The sequence below is a fragment of the Pelophylax lessonae genome, assembly GCF_965119305.1.
Source record: "Pelophylax lessonae genome assembly, chromosome: 4".
Classification (NCBI taxonomy): domain Eukaryota; kingdom Metazoa; phylum Chordata; class Amphibia; order Anura; family Ranidae; genus Pelophylax; species Pelophylax lessonae.
In genome coordinates this window covers 185,167,048-185,189,463 of record NC_138771.1, presented here as the reverse complement: position 1 = coordinate 185,189,463, position 22,416 = coordinate 185,167,048, and the positions used below count along the sequence as shown (strand labels likewise).

The 22,416-nt window shown below is 39.2% G+C and overlaps 1 protein-coding gene across 2 annotated transcripts in view; it reads right to left on the bottom strand.

Moving 5' to 3' along the window:
• Positions 1–646: 646 nt before the first annotated feature.
• The window catches only part of CACNA2D1 (calcium voltage-gated channel auxiliary subunit alpha2delta 1), a 960,240-nt gene continuing 938,470 nt past the window's right edge, over positions 647–22,416 (bottom strand). For both annotated transcript variants that reach the window (XM_082257081.1, XM_082257082.1), the window contains 2 exons: positions 13,410–13,492; positions 647–2,277 (listed from right to left, as the gene is read on the bottom strand). In XM_082257081.1, coding sequence (XP_082113207.1) covers positions 2,161–2,277; positions 13,410–13,492 — 200 coding nt within the window. In that variant the 3' untranslated portion in view covers positions 647–2,160. The remainder of the gene's footprint in view (positions 2,278–13,409; positions 13,493–22,416) is intronic.

The following is a 22,416-nucleotide window of genomic DNA, read 5'->3' as shown; positions in this document are numbered from 1 at the left end:
AGGTTCTTAAGCTTTGAATTGTACAATTCAGATCATATTTATAACTTAGCTTCCAAGTTTATATCTCAAGTTACAACCAAAAATGCACTCAAAGTGTATGTTCAGACAAAACGTTTAAAGTGGGAAAGGGTTAGAACCCCTGTTGGATTTTATTAGGGAGATGTCCCCTCATCTTCACCAGACAGGATCTGATGGAACACATCCAACAGCACAGACAGAAATAAACGTGAATTTTTTGTAGAGCAGGAGAATATTAAAACCCCTAACTGCTTTTTATTTCTGTTTGTGTCTATGTTGCAAATCTTCCCTCACTTCCTTTCAATAAAACTGTTGTCACTGTGACACTAATTGAATGCAAATCTCTTTAATGAACTTCTAGATAGCAATGAAAACCTGACAGTTGTTTTAATGCTTTTCCTCACTATGCAAAACAAAAAACTTTGGCTGGACATCTACTTGTACTAAGAAAATATGAAGGCTATAATTGCTGAGATCATCTTAAAATACTAGCCCCCTGGCTGTCAAGGTGACAACCAGGCAATTAACATTTTCAGGTCAATAACAGTCTACGTATTTGTTTCAATTTTTGCTGTTGCTTTCAAAATAGGTGTATAATTAAATAATATAAAAGCAGTCAAAATAGTGATCATTTTATTAAAATATGGTTCACAACTACTTTATTGTTTAGAAAAAAAGTCAAAAAAACACAAGATGACCAATTATTTGGAACCTGTCTGGTGGACTAAGAACCCCTGTTTTTTCCATATTTCAAGCAGACTGCACATTGATACCATGCAATGGCATTTACCACTGACGTCAACAAATACACACATATGACACATTTCTGGCACTGCTAAGAATGTCCTAATAATATGTCTGAACAAGCAAGTAAGAAATTTCCCTTCCCATTACCACCTGAACCACTACAACATGCATACACATTAGTAAATTTTGTTCTTACAGACCCAATTTTTGTACTGTTTCCTTTTCTGATTATTGTGTTTAATATATAGGATAAATAAATGATTGTGATATCATACAATACAATGATATCTTGAGAATACATTCATTTATACTATTTTTTTACTCCATTGAACAGTACCCGAAGACGCTTGGTATACTATATATCATGAAAGCTGATTGATTAGCAACACACTGCAGAGAGCGGTCACACAAGAAAAAAAAAAAACACTCACTCAAAGTAAAAGCCTAAAGACTACAAAACTCATCCTAACCAATTCATTCTAACAGAACAGAAAATAGCAGCAGCATTAACATGCTAAATACCATTGGTAAGATTCCTAACCAAAATATTTTTGAATTAAAATCTCTGAGTTTGAAAAGGATTTGGTTAGCATTGATATACAGAATTACATGTACAAAACTATAGTTGTAAAGATTTACACATCACTTAGAGAGTCACAAAGGTCATACTCTCAAATACCCATGAAAATGTGTATGTAGTTAATATACACTATATACTTAATTTTCTATGCCCATAAGACCATAAGAATTTTCGTTCTTCGCATGTTTTTTTTGTTTTTGTTTTTTTTTTACTCCCATTTAAATGGCACATCAAGCCATTCGATATACATTATAAGGCATTTCAGTTTTTATATTTTTTTTGATGACTAAACAATATTTATACTTGACTAAACAGGAGCATTTTCAGTTTTTTACATACATTTATATATATTAAAAGCAGTAGTTTTTTTTTCTAAACACAGTGCACAATAATAAAATAGATTTGATGTACACAAGTGGATGCATAAAGGGCTGGGAGTGCAACAAACTGAAATTCAAAAAAGAAATTCTACAAATCATGTTGTACAGAAGCAATATTAAAGGGAGCCCTTTTACATATAGTCATTGACGATGCAACGAAGATCATCTTAGATTGTTCAATAAAGCACATTGACTGTAGATTTCTGTTCTGATGGCATAGATGATGCAGCATTCTCAGAATTTACCATTAAGGATTTGACACTCTAACATGCAGGCTTTGTAGATGCCTCTGTGAATCTCTCACACATTAATAGTTACAGCATGAACACAGCCATTCTTCCAAGGTCTCAATCAAGTGACCTTGTTTAAGGTAAATCCAGGGTAAATCTTTTGGCAGGATGTTGACATTAGTAATTCATATTTTGGTATTCAGGGTCATAACTGACAATGCTTGCTACCAGATAAAAGCCAGAGCAGGACAAATTGAATGCCTATCATGGACCAAAGTGAAGGAGTCAAGCCAGATACTCCACCGCAATCCCCGTCATCCTCCTATAAGTCAAGAAAATAAAGATGTGTTTAGATAAAGTTCTCCCACTAACTTGTTTTTTTTATTCTACACATATAATATAATCATATTGTTGTAATGTAAAAAGCTTTTACAGTAAAGTATTATATTTTCAAATAAAGTATCATACATAGTAGATCATAGTTTCAACACAGGTAGTTTAAACTTCAGTTCTAGAATCTTAAGTTGACTAATTATGATAATGAAATCCTTAAAAGGCATTACTCAAGCAGGCAAATCTACTAAATCTTTTTATTCTTTACATTACCTTTTCTTCTGGTCTTAAATTCTATTATGCGTAAATATGTTGGATGGCTTGACAGCTAGATACATTTACAAAAGGCAAATGGGCTGTTCACTTTGCAAGGGAATTTTCCAAAGAATACCATGTGCAAGACAAAAAAAAAAACCCGGCATTGTTGCTTACATGAGCTTGGATTATAGAAGTAAGTAGAGCTTCACCTCATTTAAATCTTAAATGAATAGTTCTGCTTTTTACATGTTAGCACAGAGTTGTGGTAAACACATTCACCCGAGTTTCAGTTGCTCAGTCCTTTAAAAGATACAAGCTCAGACTTTCCTTAGCCCAACAGTGGACTACAACTCTTCCTGGGGCATTCTATGTAGATGGCAAATTATTTTGGAGAGATAAGTTTTGAGTCTGTTCTAAGGCCTTAAATTGAGATCCTTCATGAAAACAATTACATAACATACTAAAATCACTTCAACGAGCACCTCTCTTTTAAAAGTACCAGCTAGTCTGCCTTGAAAACCTGCATATTAATTGAATCCTTCTTGCTAGCAACTGTGACCTCAGTAATCTAATCAGTGCTCTCCCTCTTCCCGCAACTCATGATGAACAGGATCATGAGATACCAAAGGCCCTTAAAAAATTGTAGAGTTTTACCTTTCATCTCTGCACTTCTACAAAAAGTACCCAGATCATACTATATTTGGAGATGCTGTTCTTTGTTCTTAACACTTATCACTCATCATAAGCAAACTGCTTAGTGCTGTGTTAAAGTTCAAAGCTTTCCAACCATTCATTGTCTAGCCATCCCTCTCTGCCAATCCCTTTTTTAGCTCTCATTTCTCCCATTCTCTGGAATTACCTACTCCAATCTGTCTAGCTATCTCCTACACTGTCTAACTTTAAGCAATTCCTGAAAGTCCATCTTTTTTAGGGAGGCCTATCCTGCCTCCACCTCTAATAAACTGAACTTTTTCCATCTTTTCCCATACTTTCCTCTTTTAGGCCTCATTCTAGCGGCCAATTACTTCTGTGCCCCGTGCAGGGCCATATTTTGCAGGCACAGTGATGCACAGGTGTTGCGCCCAAGGTGAGTTTGGGGACATGCACCTTCATGGATGTCATACCGGGACGATCCAAGCAGCCACATGTCCCAATAGACATATATGGGACTGCCAGCATGGGGAGACTTACAACCACTGTGCTTCTTCATGCCGGCAAAACATGGCCCTGCATTGGACACAGAAATACAGCAGTGTGAATGAGGCCTTATGCAAAGCAGTGCACAAAATGTAGTGTATAATAATAAAAATAATAATAATAATAATAATAATAATAATAATAATAAAAATGATGAAGATAAATTAAAAAATGTGCTTTACAGAAATATCACTTTTAACCCTTAATGCTGGACAGTTCTTCGCAGGATTCTTTCTTGAAATTTTTTTATGAAAATCATTATACACAGCCTTGACCAATCCCCAGGCACACCTTATACTGTTTGCCTTAGCTCCAAGTATAAGAACATGGCCCTTGTTATATGTGTACAGACACCAATTAACAAGCAAATGCAGCCATCCCCCTTATACTATAAGGATGTATTTGGTCATATGCTTATGTCACAAAACACATGGAGAATGAAATAGCACATTCCAAAATCAAATACATAAACAAATACTCGTTGGCTATTTTTGTTTCGGTTATCTTTAATGCTACTTTATGACACTTTTTTCTGTGTAGAGGTTGTCTATACAAAAGCAAAATATTTTGCAAATATGTATGATTCAGTACAGTACAGGGTAAAGCTGTGGTGCTATTTTAAAAAGTCACTGGTGCTGTTTGGGTGAAATCATTTTACCAAGTACAATGTCTGTGACTTAAGTATCAAATATATAAAGGAAAAATGCACCCAACAAAACAAAAAAGACAAACCAAAATAAAAAAAAAAAAAATAACAGCGACAATTCCGTATTCTTGTATCAAAGTCCTGTAGACAGTCCAATAAAATATAAACAGAAGTTTTTGTGCTCAAAATCAACACCTCTAATCCATCCACATGCTAAATGGTTCACTGTGCCACATTAAAAGATTCTTCTCCTCTTGTGAAAAAACATGCTCCTAATCCCAATGATCATTTACCAGAAAAATAAGAAACCTATATATGGCAAATGGGTCAAACAGGGCTATGTACTATGCCAATCCTCCTCCGCTCATCAGCCTCACATCATGGGGATACAAAGAAGACAAACTTCCGTTCTCCAAATTGCTCAGACAAAGCTAGAACAGAGAAGAAACGTGCACAACATTTATTGATTCATTTAAAAATCCAAAGAGTATGAAATACACTCACAATACCATGTGCCTCTAAGGACACTCCGTATGACTTGCAACCAAGTTTCATTTTGAAATACCACCACTCCATTTAATCTGGAGTTGATGTTTGTTCCACATCCTGGTTGTGATGTCATCAATGGATATGACTAACTGGAAGTCCTACCCCACCTACCTCCTACCTACCTACACATTTCATTGTTGGACGCTGTGAGGAAGTAGTCCAGAGGCCATCTTGCTTGTGGTTTATATATCAAATAATTTACTCTTTTAGCACTAATTACCATATTATGCAAAAGTTAACACATCTGGTTATATTTTATTAGACTGCTTAAAGGCTTTTGACACAAGAACAAGGAATTGTCACTGTTACAATTTTTTTTATTATTTATTTTTTGGTTTGTCTTTTTGTTTTTTTGGGTGTAATATTTTCTTTATTTTATTTGGGATTTAAGTCACATACATTGTATTGCTAAAACAATTGTATTCAAACATGAGCACATTCATCCCAACAGTCACTTGATAACTAGTATGTGTAAAAGTGATGCTATTTTAACAAGTACAACAGGGGGAGCGCTCTTAATTACTATTACCAATTTCAGCGTGGAAATATATTTAGTTTAAGGTTAAACTGCTACTCATCCAACTTCATTGAGTGGCCACATGTCTTCTTAAGCAACCTGAGACTAAATATTTTCTCCCTATGCTAGAATCACCATTTAGATATTGTATAGTGTGATCACATCTCCTCTTAAGCGTCTCCTCTCCAGAGAGAAAATGTTTAATATTTGAAGCGATTCCTCAAAACTTAGGTCCTTTAGTCCCCTTATTAGCTTTGTTGCCTTTCCTGGACTCTATCCAGTTCCATCATATCCTTTCCGAGGACTGGCAATGATAAATGGATGTAGCAGAAGCAGCGTTTTGTATAGTGGAAGAATTATAGTTTTATCTCTTAAGTAAGAACCTTCCTCTATCCAGATTACAGCTCACATCTTCATAGAATGTTAACAGGTTGGTCTGGCAAGAACAATTTGTTATAAATCAATGCTGGTTACTTCTAACGATACCATTTTCATCAGCTAATTCTTGGAAATGGTCCCTTATCATCCCCGCCAATAGTTTACATACAATTGATGTTAGACTGACTGGTCTGTAGTTTCTAGATATAAATCACTGCCCCTTTTGTGAATATTGGTATTACATTAGCTTTTTGCCAATCAGTTGGTACCATTCCAGTCAGTAAGCACATACATAGTGTAATCTAATAAGAATGGTTTTAAGGTGAAGAAAATATAATTTATTGAATCCCCTTGGAAGTGGCAAAGCACAAATGCATTAAATTTAATAGAAATTTCCTAAAGGAGTGCTTTATACATTATGTTTTATTCCACATCTCTACCTAGTGGCTTAATGTATGTTACTATAAAAGAAAACAATATATATGCTGTTAGAGTTAAAAACTATTTAACAATTATGAAGCAAACATAAAAGGTATCACACACGTTCAAACAGTTTGCCATAAATAATAATTGCTGAATTTTTGTGTACATTAACTGCTAACATTTTAAATATATACAGAGCTATTACTATGTAAATCTCAAAATAATCACGTAATCAGTCTCTAGATTTCTATTTAGCAGAACAGGAGTGTGCATGCTTCTCTTGAAAAACTTTACTTTTTGATGGGTGAGTCAAGAGGAAAGACTATGTACTTGTGTGTACATAACATTAAAGCAAAACGTCACCTTTACAGGGAAGTTCCACTTTAACACCTCTTTCCTCCCCCCTCTCCTACTTTTTGGGAAACAAGTACCTAGTTTTAGCAGGTACCCATTCCCACTTTTGCTCCGACTGCCTAGGTGATCGGAGCAGAAATTCTCCCCCCACCCACAACCTTCTAGGACATGTCACAGGCCCCAGAAGTGCAGCAAAACTTGTGCAAGCACAGAGGGAAGCTGGCTGTGAAGCTACAAGGAATCTCAGCTGGCTTCCCTTAGTAAACATGCTGGTGCCGGAGACCCCAAGACTGGCGAAGAACTGGCCTAAATGAGGATGGCGCTGGATTCTTGGACAGATAAGTGTCCTTTTTTTAAAAGTCTGACTTTTTGGGGTTTTTTTTTTGTAATACTGAAGATCCTCCTTAAAGAGTTGATCGCAAAAACTCGGACTAAGTGCAAAGCAAACATGTAGGTGGGTAAGCAGCTGTCCTATAGAAACCTGGCAGCAGTACCTCCCCTGGAGTTTTTTCATCCTCTTGACAGCTTCTTTTTCTCTTTGTCATTAGTGTCAATGGGATTAATTTACTAAAGGCAAATAGGCTGTCCCTTTGCAAAGGGAAGTTGCAGATCAGATTCATTATATAAAAAGGTACCCACATCCTTTGCAAAAATGATAGCACCAATACAAAAATGTGGGACTTTTTATGTACTAGAGCACAACATTAATTAAAAAAATCTACAATTTTAGTTATCATTCATAAAATACTTTTCTAAATTATATTAAAACTGGCACAATAGTATAAACTATGTACATGGTTTCATCCCCTTTATCTTTCCTACATAACATCATGTACTTCAATTATCTACAAAATATATACACAAATCTTTAATGTACGCAATGAGCAAGAAAGGATGAATCTCAATGTGTTTCATGGATCACATCAGCCACTTCCTCAGGAGATTAACAGGGTATACATCTTGAAGCAAGATAAAGAAAATGCAAAGGGGTACAGCTCATAAAGATCATCAATATAGCATGTAAAGCATCTGGCTTACAATTTACCATATGACACCAAGGAAATGGGTTGCGCATATCCAGGGTTGTTGTCATCAATGTGTGTATTTAACTATGGTTGGCTTCTCCTTGGTGTTATGTGGTAAATTTACACACAATATTGATTATCTGTATGTGCTGTATATCACTGTAACGTTATTTATCTTGCTTTCTTTTATTTACACACATGTATCCAGTCCTCACCCTCCTACTGACACCAAAGCTGGAGGTTATTTTACTCCAACATTTCTCATTGCAATGCCAGGCTCTATAGTATCTAAAACACAGCAAAGTGGTAAAGGTGTGACCGTGCAAGCTTTACACCATGAACCAATAACCACTTTATTGTCCATGTTCCAAAATGCTCGGTTGGCTCTTTGCTTAGTGCACCATATTTTTATTCTCAATCCCTTAAAAGATATGTACAGCCAAAGCTTGTTTGACTGTACATCTCCTATGGATCACAGGAGTGCAGATCGTTTTGCACCCCTGTGACCCATTTTAAGCAGAGAGAGGACTGAAGTCCACTCTCTGTTGATGTCACAGATGTCGGTCCAGGCACCGCACCATCACGGCCACAGAGTCGGGATCCCCCAGGTGCCTGGACCGACACCCAGCTCAGCCTCTCAGTGGGTAGCTGAGAGCCTGAGCTGGCTGCTCCCCACCCCTCCACGGCCCAGTGCTCCAATGAGTGAGGAGGGGGCAAAGAAGAGAGATGCTGACTGACAGTCAGCAGCTCTCTGCTCGGGAAGCTGTCAGAACCGAGTGATCGGTCGTGTTCGATCGCTCAGTTCTCATTGCAGAGGCACAGGGGGACCAATGCTACATCCACCTAGGTAAGTATACATGGGGAAAAAAGCCAAACCCCTTACTTCTTTTTTAACAATGTCCCACGCAACTATTCTCTAATGTTGGTAACTATGCAGAAGATGGTATCTTTGAGTTCTTGCATGTGAGTAGAATGTTATGTTAAATTCACATAAAGTTACAGCCATACTTACAACTGCTATTGTCTGCCCTCCACCAGCCAATTACATTTCCACCCCCAGTATGCATCATATTTAGGTTTAAGATTATTACTGAAAAAAATTCTAATGTATGTAGAGAGTATATTAAAAACACATTATAAGCCAAATACGCTAGGTACAGCAATGGATAGCAAGAAAGAACACTAAACAGGCGCCCCAGTGTTAAAAAAAAAAAAAAAACTGTTGTATGTATGGGGAATGTAATAGCTGGACACAAAGCATGTGCACATAGTTTTGGACCGAAGTAAGTTCCACATAAAAGAGGACGAGGATTTCTGGGTTCTGATGACATCACTTTCTTGTTAGAGTCCCTTGGAGCTTCCCCATCATGGCGGGCAGCCATCTGTTATTAATATTATTATTATACAGGATTTATATAGCGCCAACAGTTTGTGTAGTGCTTTACAATGTGAGGGAAGACAATACAGTTACAATACAATTCAATACAGGAGGAATTAGAGGGCCCTGCTAGTTAGAGCTTACAATCTAGAAGGGCCCTTGCTGGATGTTTGACTGGAGATCTGCACACTAATTCTGCTCTCAGCTTGCTTACTTTCCATCACTGCTTGGGATTACTGCTCAGCACTATGTAAGATTTAATTAATGACTTGGCATCTTTCTTGGACATTAATGTTTTATGTGGAACTTCCTTTAGCCCAAGACTGTGTGCACATGCTATTACATTCCCCATACATATAACAGTTTTCAGTTTTTGTTTTTTTACACTGGACCACGTTTAGTGCTCTTTCTTACCATTCATCTGTTCTGCTACCCTAGTGGCCACTTTGAAAAGCTACCCATGCACCTGGCTTTGCACCGTGCTACAGTTACATTTTATATGCTTGTGTTGGGGTTCAGCGCCCAGCCTTCTTTGTAAATACAGTACTTGGTAGGCCTATGCTCTAACCTTCAGGAAATCAATATTTTTAAAGGACTTAAAACAAGGCCTCTGGGGGACTCTGGGGGACGAACAGTAAGAGCGTAGATCAGTTCCAATGAACTGTGATTTTCACTTCTTTTCTCAGACTTTAATATTACAATTTTTTTAATGTAGAAATGTAGTAAAGCACTTTTTACACACATATTTTGACACTTTTTAGAAGGACCACTTCTGTAAAAACATTTACTTACAAACAGATTAATCAGCATTAGGAGAAAAAGCTTGGAGTTGTAATGTTTCAGAACAAATATCTATGCAGAACACTTTTGGTTTAACATTTTTTGTTTTTTACCCCTTGCAAACAACAGTGAAACACCTGTTCTTGCCTTGTTTTATATTTTTATGAAATATATACTATATTACCAAACGTATTGAGACGTCTGCCTTTACAATCATGTAAACTTTAATGGCATCCCAGTCTTAGTCCGTAGGGTTTAATATTGAAGTGGCCCACCCTTTGCAGCTATAAGAGCGTCATCTCTTCTGTGAAGGCTGTCCACCAGGTTTAGGAGTGTGTCTATGGGAATGTTTGACCATTCTTCCAGAAGCAAATTTGTGAGGTCAGGCACTGATGTTGGACTAGAAGGCCTTGCCCGCAGTCTCCACTCTTATACATCCTAAAGGTATTCTATCGGGTTTAGGTCAGGACTCTGTGCAGGCCAGTCAAGTTCCTCCACCTCAAACTTGCTCATTTATGTCTTTAGGGGCCTTGCTTTGTGCACTGGTGTGCAGTCACGTTGGAACAGGAAAGGGCCATCCCCAAACTATTCCCACAGAGTTGGGAGCATGAAGTTGTCCAAAATGTCTTGGTATGCTAATGCCTTAAGAGTTCCCTTCACTGGAACTAAGAGGCCAGGCCCAACCCCTGAAAAACAACCCCACACTATAATCCCCCTTCCACCAAATGATTTGGACCAGTGCACAAATCAAGGTCCATAAAGACATGGATGAGCGAATTTGGGTTGGAGGAACGTGAGTGGGCTGCTCAGAGGCTTAACCTCAACCTGGTAGAACACCTTTGGGATGAATTAGAACATAGACTGCGAGCCAGGCCTTCTCTCCAACATCAGTGCCTGACCTCACAAATGTGTTTTTGGAAGAATGTTCAAACATTCCCATAGGCACACTCCTAAATCTTGTGGAAGCTGTTATAGCTGCAAAGGGTGAGCCAACTCAATATTGAACCCTATGGACTTAGACTGGGATGCCATCAAAGTTCATGTGCTTGTAAAGGTAGGGGTCCCAATACTTTTGGTAATATAGTTTATGTGCTACTTTATTGAGGGCAGCATATCTGAATAGCTAAAGTGGTTTTATAGTTGCTGCCCTAAGCAACAAACCTATGGACTGATACATTTGTAGCACTATAGGTCTCAGACCCGTTCACACTGGGGCGACCTGTCAGGCGACCTGGTCGCCTGACAGGTCGCCGTAGGTCGCCTGCCATAGAGAAGCCGTGGACCCGTTCTAATAGGAGCGACACAAGTCGCTCCGACTTAGAAAAAGGGTCCGGAGCTTCTTTGGGGCGACCCGGAGCGACCTGCATTGACTTCAATGTTATAAAGTCCGTGCCGGCCGCTCCGAGGTCGCGGTGCGAGCTGCGCACCGCAACCTGTGAGGTCGCCCCGGCAAGTAGCGTCGCCTCAGTGTGAACGGGGTCTCAATGTAGATAATTTGAGAAACTGATAAACATTTGCTTAGAAAAAGTAACTACATTGGTACAGGCTAAACTATGTATACTGTATTTTTGTACTGTTTCTCAAGACTCAATTCCCATCCTGCAGAAATTGGAAGATATAAAATAAATAAAAAAAAAAAAGGTAAGGGAAGAGATATATAATTTTAATCATCAATTGTAATTAGTCCCAGTGTAAAGCAACATCTAGATGAAACAGTTAATTATCCTATCATGGTATTCCAACTAACAGTTATACTGTAAATTGCAGAATCCTTACAAAGAATGCATACTGTCAATATTATTACCCTCCAAAGATGGTCATTTTAGGTTATTAATCAGTCACCTTACCTCTTACATGTCAAAGATGTTTCTGAAAGGGAAGCAAGGTAAGACTATTCCTGCACAAGGTTTATGAAGGCCACTGTGACTGGCAATAAAGGATATGCATGTCCTTTCTGGATTGTATCAGGTATAACCTGTTTACCTTACCTTGAAATTGTGTTACCTGAGATGAGGTAGTCACCTGCTTCAAATAAAGAATGTCTCTAAGCTCTCCAAAAATATATATTTGCCAGAAGGCATTGATGTTGACCAAGCAATATTTGTATTCCGAGTGGAAGATATCATTGTTCTTCAAATGTTATAATATGTTTATAGGAAAAAAAAGACCTGATTTAAAGGGATTCTGTGCTGAGCTAAATCTAAAGGCTGCAATTGTGGACTCATAAAAATAGTAGGTGCTTGGCTGCTTCTAGTATCAAAATTTTCTGAGTAACTGAACCAGAAAAAAGCATGCACTCAGGGAACTCTGCATACTTTTTCTATGTCAGTGACTCAAGAGGTCTTGAAAGCACTGGTTTAGCATAACCACCAGACCACTATCATTTTTAGATAGACAGGACAGCAATAGTAGCCTTAGTACAGGTCAGATTTGTTTTTTGTTTTTTTGAGCAAACATTAAAAAAAAATGATAAGACTATAACTCAAACACAATAATACTTGCAGTAAAATGAAGATAGAAGTAGACATCAAGGCAGTGGCACCACTTGGCGTGCACAAAGGCTCATCCTATTAATAACAGGCAAAGTTGCAAGCAGAAGAAAAGAAAGACAATAAAAGACACACAAGATGAGATGTCATGCAGTTGGCAAGCAGTTACATGAGCTCACGTGATTCACCTATGAATTAAGATTCACAATCTACATTTAGGATGGCTTCAAAATTCTAAACCACTGCTGATGAGCGTATTTAAGCTAATGAGTAAAACAATAGTTACTTTCACACAATTATGATAAGAAACATAAAGAGCAAATTAAAATAAAGTATAAGTAAATAACAGAAACAAACTCTCCTTATCTACTGGTGAAAATGTTTAAAATGAAACTGCTAAATGAAGGGATTTTCATTCCTATTTCCTGATCCACCTTGAGGGTTATTATTGCTATAGCTGAACCCTTGGTTTAAAAAAACCCTTTGTTCTGCTTCATTTTTCCCTTCCTCATTTTTTTTGACACATTCATATATTTTTTTCAAACATATAAATGCATTTTAAAATTAATTACTACATGAAAAAAGACTTGAATATGTCATCCTTAATACTTATATGGATGATCAAACAGGAGATGCGCTCTTCTAGACTATGCCATTATCACCATAAAGAAAAAAAAATAAAAAGGTTTAAGCTGCAAAAACAGAAAGAAGATTAAGAAGATAAAAAAGTCTGGTATTCTTCCACTATATTTTCAAACATTGTGTGAAAGTAGCTTGCGACAGAGCTGAGATAATGCGGCCATGAATTTAAATGTAATTATAAAAGACAGTTAAAAGTAGCAGAGTGCTGCAAGACACATGCAGTGTAAGTTCACCAAAATACATGGATATATTTAATGCATTGTTGATGTTAACAATCATTCCATAGCATGCCATAAAGGAAATTAGAACAGAATAAAAGTAATACTTTTTAAATGGCTATAAATACTGCCAACATTAGTTTTTTAATTTGAAATACAAGTTTAACACTGATTAAGCAATCAATAGAAGCTGCAAATGATGCACTTACTGAAAACTTACAAACAAAATTCCTCTAATTTAAATTTCTTTTCAACAAAAAGACCTACCAATTCGTCTTGGTCAAAGCAAACATCGGGGCCTTTTCTGTATCTTGGATTCTGAGCAAGCAGGCATGGATCAGGGCCATTAGCTGTTGTTAGTAATTGAGGAAACTAAATATAGAAAATTGTTCAATATACATTTACTATTGGAAATATAACATTGGATGAAGTTTAAAGGGCTATTGCTTTGGGGGACGGAGTCAGAAGCCGAAGGGCCGGCTGCATAGAAGTGGTACTCTGCACTCTTTTTACATGCTGGAACAAAAAGTGGGGGTTTTAACTGCTACACAGTAGTGATCTCACCCCCAAACATAAGCAATCACCGTGGGGGTGTCCCGCAAGAAGAAGCTGGAGGTCCCCCTCCAATCAAGCATTCTAGCCCAGATGGCGGCCTCCTAGCATCACCAACCACCTGCTCATCAGTAGATGGGGATAGTCAGAGGATGCACACCGCTTTCTAGGCCTGAAGAACTGTCTCTAAAACACCTTCTCTCGTAAGCAGCCCAGCAAAAAAACAGACCAAAAGTCTGCAGAGGTAAGTGCTCCTGATTTAACCATTGATGACACAAGAGAATACCAGGATTCTATTTTAGTCTTTCCACCACTTATCCAGCCAGCCTTAGATACAACTGTATCCAATGTAGACATGCAAGTCTCTTTGAGAAGTTCTGTTAACTCTGACATAATGGCATTGATTCACCAATTCATGGCAGATACACAGGATGTGGGAGACAGAGTTAGTCACATGGAAAACAAAATAGGAGAATTTGCTAATACTTTTACACATAATGAAAGAGGCGATGACATGGTGTGGGTCAAAGCAAAATTGTTGGATCTGGAGGACTTGTCGTAATAACGTTAACATAAGGGGATTTTGGAAACTGTAAAACTATCAGATTTGAGAGTGTTTTTCAATAAACTTACTTTAGAGGGGATACCTAATGCACCAACAGAAGAGCTGATTATTGATTATACTACCACAGATTATACAATTATACAGACTTCCAAACCCACTTCATCTTACTTTGGTGCCAATAGATTTCTATGATATTATAGAAAAATTTTTGGATGTGAAAACATGACGATATGCTGGCCTGTTTCTAGGGTTTATCCTTATATCCCCCCAGCATAGTTTGAAGCAAAAGAACAATTTAATAAGAAGAGGGATTTGAGGCACCATAACAATAAGTGCTGTGTGCAAATAAAGGTGATGAATAAATAAATAAGCAATATTGATTAATTAAGTGCTAGAATACATAGCTTTAAAAATAAAAATACAATATTAAAAAAGTCCATTAATACATCCAATGCAAAAAGTTCCACCTCAATTGTGACAAGGTGCTCAAACAGGTCCTCTTGTTTATGAAAGTGCTAAGGCTTGTGTTATCCTTCACCCATTGATATGAGGGTCACTCAACAGATGACAAAGGGCCTCCAGGACTCAGCTCGCTCTATTGACAATGAGACAACCTCCCTGGGGATAGGATTTTAATAATGGATGGCCCCCTGGATTCACAATGGATAATGAAGTGATTGTCCATCGATCAGATGGTCAGACCGTTTTCCAAATAAATATATAAAATAAATAATTGAGCAATATAGTTTGGTATTTATTGATTCAAATAAAAATAAAGGTGCAAACTCACATTTGGAAGTACCAAACCTGGCACACATAAATAGCCATGGAGAGTATATCGGAACGCTGCTCAATTCCAGGCGTGCGTTCCAGCAAAGATCGGATGTGACGAAACCAAAAGTAGTAGCCACTAGATAAACCTCAATGCATTTTGAGGTATAGCGTCATCAGGAAGTTCATGCCGGGTTCGGCACTTCCAAATGTGAGTTTGTACCTTTATTTTTATTTGAATCAATAAACACCAAACGATATTGCGCAATTATTTGTTTTATATATTTATTTTTTTGGAAAACGGTCTGACCATCTGAACGGCGGACAAGCACTTCATTATCCATTGTGAATTCAGGGGGCCATCCATTATTAAAATCCTATCCCCAGGGAGGTTGTCTCATTGTTAATAGAGCGAGCTGGGTCCTGGTGGGTATAGGACTGTGTATATGGGATTGTATATCTACAGTATATATATATATATATATATATATATATATATATATATATATATATATATACATACACACACAGTATCTCACAAAAGTGAGTACACCCCTCACATTTTTGTAACTATTTTATTATATCTTTTCATGTGATAACACCAAAGAAATAACACGTTGGTGCAATGAGTGTACAGCTTGTATAACAGTGTAAATTTGCTGTCCCCTCAAAATAACTCAACACAGCCATTAATGTCTAAACCGCTGGCAACAAAAGTGAGTACACCCCTAAGTGAAAATGTCCAAATTGGGCCCAAAGTGTAAATATTTTGTGGGGCCAACATTATTTACCAGCACTGCCTTAACCCTCTTGAGCATGTAGTTCACCAGAGCTTCACAGGTTGCCACTGGAGTCCTCTTCCACTCCTCCATGAAGACATCACAGAGCTGGTGGATGTTAGAGACCTTGTATGCCTCCACCTTCCGTTTGAGGATGCCCCACAGATGCTCAATAGGGTTTAGGTCTGGAAACATGCCTGGCCAGTCCATCACCTTTACCCTCAGCTTCTTTAGCAAGGCAATGGTTGTCTTGGAGGTGTGTTTGGGGTTGTTATCATGTTGGAATACTGCCCTGCAGCCCAGTCTCTGAAGGGAGGGGATCATGCTCTGCTTCAGTATGTCACAGTACATGTTGACATTCATGGTTCCCTCAATGAACTGTAGCTCCCCAGTGGTGGCAGCACTCATGCAGCTTCAGACCATGACACTCCCACCACCATGCTTAACTGTAGGCAAGACACACTTGTCTTTGTACTCTTCACCTGGTTGCTTGACACTAGCTGAACCAAATAAGTTTATCATGGTCTCATCAGACCACAGGACGAGGTTCCAGTAATCCATGTCCTTAGTCTGCTTGTCGTCAGCAAACTGTTTGAGGGCTTTCTTGTGCATCATCTTTAGAAGAGGCTTCCTTCTCAGATGACAGCCATGCAGACCAATTTAATGCAGTGTGCGGCGTAAAGTCTGGGCACTGACAGGCTGACCCCCCCACCCCTTCAACCGCTGAGGCAATGCTGGCAGCACTCATACATCTTTTTACCAAAAACGACCTCTGGATATGACGCTGAGCACATGCACTCAACGTTTTTGGTTGACCATGGCGAGACCTGTTCTGAGTGGAACCTGTCATGTTAAACTGCTGTATGGTCTTGGCCACCAGGCTGCTGCTCAATTTCAGGGTCTTGGCAATCTTCTTATAGCCTAGGATATTTTTTATGTAGAGCAACAATTCTTTGCCATGAGGTGCCATCTTCCAGTGACCAGTATGAGAGAGTGAGAGTGATAAAACCAAATTAACACACCTGCTCCCCATTCACACCTGAGACCTTGTAATACTAACGAGTTACATGACACTGGGGAGGGAAAGTGGCTAATTGGTCCTGATTTGGACATTTTCACTTAGGGGTGTACTAACTTTTGTTGCCAGCGGTTTAGAAATTATTGGCTGTGTGTTGAGTTACTTTGAGGGGACAGCAAATTTACACTGTTATACAAGCTGTACACTCACTAATTTACATTGTAGCAAAGTGTAATTTTATCAGTGTTCTCACATGAAAAGATATAAAATATTTACAAAAATGTGAGGGGTGTACTAACTTTTGTGGGATTATATATATATATATATATATATATATATATATATATATATATATTTTTTTTTTTTTAATTGGTTGAACTAGATGGACTTGTGCCTTTTTGTTCAACTTAACTAACTACAGCTGCAAGAAAAAGTATGTGAACCCTTTGGAATGATATGGATTTCTGCACAAATTGGTCATAAAATGCGATCTGATCATCATCTAAGTCACAACAATTGACAATCACAGTCTGCTTAAACTATAACACACAAAGAATGAAATGTTGCCATGTTTTTATTGAACACACCATGTAAACATTCACAGTGCAGGTGGAAAAAGTATGTGAACCCCTAGACTAATGACATCTCCAAGAGCTAATTGGAGTCAGATGTCAGCCAACTGGAGTCCAATCAATGAGATTAGATTGGAGGTGTTGGTTACAGCTGCCCTGCCCTATAAAATACACACACACCAGTTCTGGGTTTGCTTTTCACAAGAAGCATTGTCTGATGTGAATGATGCCTCGCACAAAAGAGCTCTCAGAAGAACTACGATTAAGAATTGTTGACTTGCATAAAGCTGGAAAGGGTTATAAACGTATCTCCAAAAGCCTTGCTGTTCATCAGTCCACGGTAAGACAAATTGTCTATTAAATGGAGAAAGTTCAGCACTGCTGCTACTCTCCCCAAGAGTGGCCATCCTGTAAAGATGACTGCAAGAGCACAGCACAGACTGCTCAATGAGGTGAAGAAGAATCCTAGAGTGTCAGCTAAAGACTTACAGAAGTCACTGGCAAATTCTAACATCCCTGTTAGCGAATCTACAATATGTAAAACACTAAACAAGAATGGATTTCATGGGAGGATACCACAGAGGAAGTCACTGCTGTCCAAACAAAACATTGCTGCACGCTTACAGTTTGCACAAGAGCACCTGGATGTTCCACAGCAGTACTGGCAAAATATTCTGTGGACAGATGAAACCAAAGTTTAGTTGTTTGGAAGAAACACACAACACTATGTGTGGCGAAAAAGAGGCACAGCACACCAACATCAAAACCTCCTCCCAAATGTGAAGTATGGTGGTGGGGGCATCATGGTTTGGGGCTGCTTTGCTGAGTCAGGGCCTGGACGGATTGCTATTATCGAAGGAAAAATGAATTCCCAAGTTTATCAAGACATGTTGCAGGAGAACTTAAGGCCATCTGTCTACCAGCTGAAGCTCAACAGAAAATGGGTGTTGCAACAGGACAATGACCCAAAGCATAGAAGTAAATCAACAACAGAATGGCTTAAACAGAAGAAAATATGCCTTCTGAAGTGGCCCAGTCAGAGTCCTGACCTCAACCCGATTGAGATGCTGTGGCATGACCTCAAGAAAGCGATTCACACCAGACATCCCAAGAATATTGCTGAACTGAGACCCGGTTCACACTGATGCGAGTGCCGGGTTCGCATGTAATGTCGGAGCGCACTGCTCCGACATTACATGCGATCAGCTGTGCGGTGCGAGTTTAGCCATACAGTTTGTATGGCTAAATTCGCATCGCACCCGGTGCAAACACGCACAGGAGGCATTTTTGCAGCCGCATCAGGATCGGATCGCACAGCAGTTCACACTTGTGCGATCCCATCCTGTGCGAACTGCACGATCGCACTGCGATATGCGATCAAACTGGGGGTGTCGTTAAGATTACATTGACACCCCCAGCGGATCGCATATGGCAGTGTGAACTGCCGGGGGTGCGTGTGCGATGCGGGAACAGGCTGCGAATTCGCAGCCTTCCCGCATCGCAATAGTGTGACCCGAGCCTGAAACAGTTCTGTAAAGAGGAATGGTCAAAAATTACTCCTGACCGTTGTGCATGTCTGATCTGCAACTACAGGCAACGTTTGGTTGAAGTTATTGCTGCCAAAGGAGGTTCAACCAGTTATTAAATCCAAGGGTTCACATACTTTTTCCACCTGCTCTGTAAATGTTTACATGGTGTGTTTAATAAAAACATGGCAATATTTTATTCTTTGTGTGTTATTAGTGTAAGCAGACTGTGATTGTCTATTGTTGTGACTTAGGTGATGATCAGATCACATTTTATGACCAATTTGTGCAGAAATCCATATCATTCCAAAGGGTTCACATACTTTTTCTTGCAGCTGTAAATACATTAAGTATGTATATATTTTTTTAAACTTCATTCACACATTTTTTTTGGTTGCGCTACTGTGGAGTAGTACTAAGTCGAAAACTTTTGGATTATTTCACTGGTTTGTTTAGAACACATTATTTGTGGCAAATCAGCCTCTCCACAAAAATGACTCCTGAGTGGAACAGAATACTCTGAGAATACTGAATAATTTGTCTGAAATACTTATAAATAGTTTAATGCTGACAATGCTCTGGTGAGTTCATTAGTGAACCTTGTCTCTAGACTTTTCTCCCATACAAAGTTGCATTTTTTTACTGCCCAAATCTTCCCTTGGAAAATTGTGGATTTTTTTCAAACAACATTAATATAAAGGAATCTCAACATCATTAAAGTGTTACTAAACTCACAACAGTAAAACCAGTCTATCTATGCAGTAATGCACACTTGTTATACTCACTGTGGAACCTAAAGGGTTAATCATCTGCATTGTGTAAAAAGGCTGTTTTGTCCTGTATTTTTTGATCCTCCCCTTCTTTTACTGTCCCCATTCCATCTGATAGTACAACACCCTAGGAGGCACTCCGCACATGCTCAGTTTGGTGTGTATTGCTAGAGAGTTTTTTTTTTGGGGGGTGGGTGCATGTTATTAGCACAGGGCACTGTCCAGACAGATGGTCAGGGGTCATCAGGGGGCAGCCTCATAGGACAGTCAGAGCAGAATGAAATATTTAACTACATGTCTTAACCAGTGCTCAGCCAGACACTGATATAAGCCACAATACTGCTATATACTGCTGATGAGAAAAGGTATTTAGCAGTATATATTTACTAAAATAATTGCATTTCCATGTTCTGTGGGAGACCCAATATAGTTAATGCAGGGTCTTGGGTTTTTATAACACCTTAAAGTGGAGTTCCAGCCCCCCCCCCACACCAAAAAAATTAAAAGCCAGCAGCTACAAAAAAAATGTAGCTGCTGACATTTACTATTAGGGAACTTACCTGTTCAGGGATCCCACAGTGTCCTCACCCAAGCCGAGTCTTGAATTGGCTTTTGGGTGTTGACACCGCCATCTTGGGTAACGGAAACCTGCAGTGAGGCCTTGCAGCTTCACAGCCGGTTTCCTACCGTGCATGCGCTAATAACAATGCGCTTTCTGAATGAGATAGCTGCGGTGAGGGCTGAACTTCCAGTTGAGTTTGCCGAGGCAAACTCAGCAGGAAGTGGAGGCGGGAACCTGTAAAAACCAGGTACCCACTCCTCCCTTCCCCCCACAAGGTGCCAAATGTGGCACCAGAGGGGGGGGGCAGACAAGCAGAGCTTCCCCTTTTGGGTGGAGCTTCGCTTTAGGGCCACTTTAATTTTTAAAGTTGACAGACATACAGCTAAAATATTGCCAAAATAAGTTGTATTTCTGTCCATCCAGTCCTGAGATTTTCACATCTCTGCAACACAGCACAGACCTGCCAGGCAGGGGGAACATACATTTTTCTGATGTTTTTAAGTAACACTTACTGTATAAGTCTTTCCCTCCCCCAATCTGTGACTGGATAATGAAAACAGAAGCAGCACACTGGTGAGCTCATTTTTCTGCTATCTTTTCCCTTTTAAAATGCTTCTTGCACTACAGCACCCCTGACTCTTTTATGTTGCTTCTCCCTCCCTCTCTCTAAGCTCTGCTATACAAGAACTGCAAGAGGCTGATATTAAGTAAAATTCAGGTAATTACTTTGCTCATATTTAAAGCGGAGTTCCGGCCACAAAATCGACATAGTCGATTTTGGGCCATCCGCTTGCTTTTCGTCACCTGAAAAATAAATGGATAGTTATGATTTTTTTTTGTTTACTTACCTTTTTATTGAAGAAAAATACTCACCTTTCTTCCACTTCCTCCCTCTGCGGCCGCGGCCCGCGCCGTCACTTTTGGTTTGCGATGATTCCTGGGAGCTGAACGTCATCGCTCCCAGGAATCAATGCGCCTGCACCGGCCCCGCTCGTCACTTCCAGTGCTGTGGAGGAATGCGGCGCCGCACCGGAAGTGACATCCGGGGCTGGTGCAGGCGCATTCTGGGAGAAGAGGACACGGAAGAGGATGCAGAAGAGGATCGCACTTATTTCAGCTGCCCACATCCGAGATGGCAACGCTAAAGAAGAAATTTTAAAGGTAAGTATTTTTTTCTAAAAGGTAAGTGCAACCCGGGACAGTACAGAGGCTATCCATTGTGGAATGTACTAGCACTGACTGTCCCGGGGGTATTTTTATTGAACATTTTTTTGTGGCCGCTTTAACCACTTGCCAACCGCTCACAGTAATATTACTGTGGCAGGTCGGCCCCCCTGGGTCCAGCGACGTAGATCTACGTCGCTAGACTTCTAGTGGTCTCGGCGGCGTGCGTGCACTGCCGGAGCCTCGCGGGAGTCGGGAGTCGGGCCAGAGGAGGAGAGGCGGCGATCACTGCCTCTCTTCCCCGATTGTCAGGGAAAGTGAGAGAAGATCCGCCTGCTTGTGTAAACGAAGCTGGCGGATCTTCTCTGTGACAGACAGGGAGAGATCACAGGATTCAGCATAGCTGAACCTGCGATCTCTGTCTGTGTCACAGAACCCCCTCCCCCCACACGTCAGTAAGCATGAGGCATACATTTAACCCCTTGATCACCCACAGTGTTAACCTCTTCCCTGTCAGTGTCATTATTACAGTAAAAGTGCATATTTATAGCACTGATTACTGTAGTAATGTCACTGGTCCCCCCAAAAGTGTCAAGAATGTCAGTTAGGGGTCCGATCTGTCCGCCGCAATGTCACAGTTCCGCAAAAAATCGCAGATCCTCGCCATTTACTAGTAAAAAAAAAATAGAAATGACATAAATATTTCCCGTAGTTAGTAAATGTGATAACTTTTGCGCAAACCAATCAAAATACGCTTATTGCATTTTTTCTACCAAAAATATGTGGCAGAAAATAAATTGGCCTAAAATGTTAAAAAAATTAGATTTTTTTTATTTTATTTTTTTGGGAATGTTATATATCAGAATGTGAAAAATATTGTTTTTTTTTCAAAATTTTAGTTTTTTTTTAATTAAAAATCACACAGGTGATCAAATACCACCAAAAGAAAGTTCTATTTGTGGCAAAAAAAGGACGTAATTTTCGTTTGCGTACAA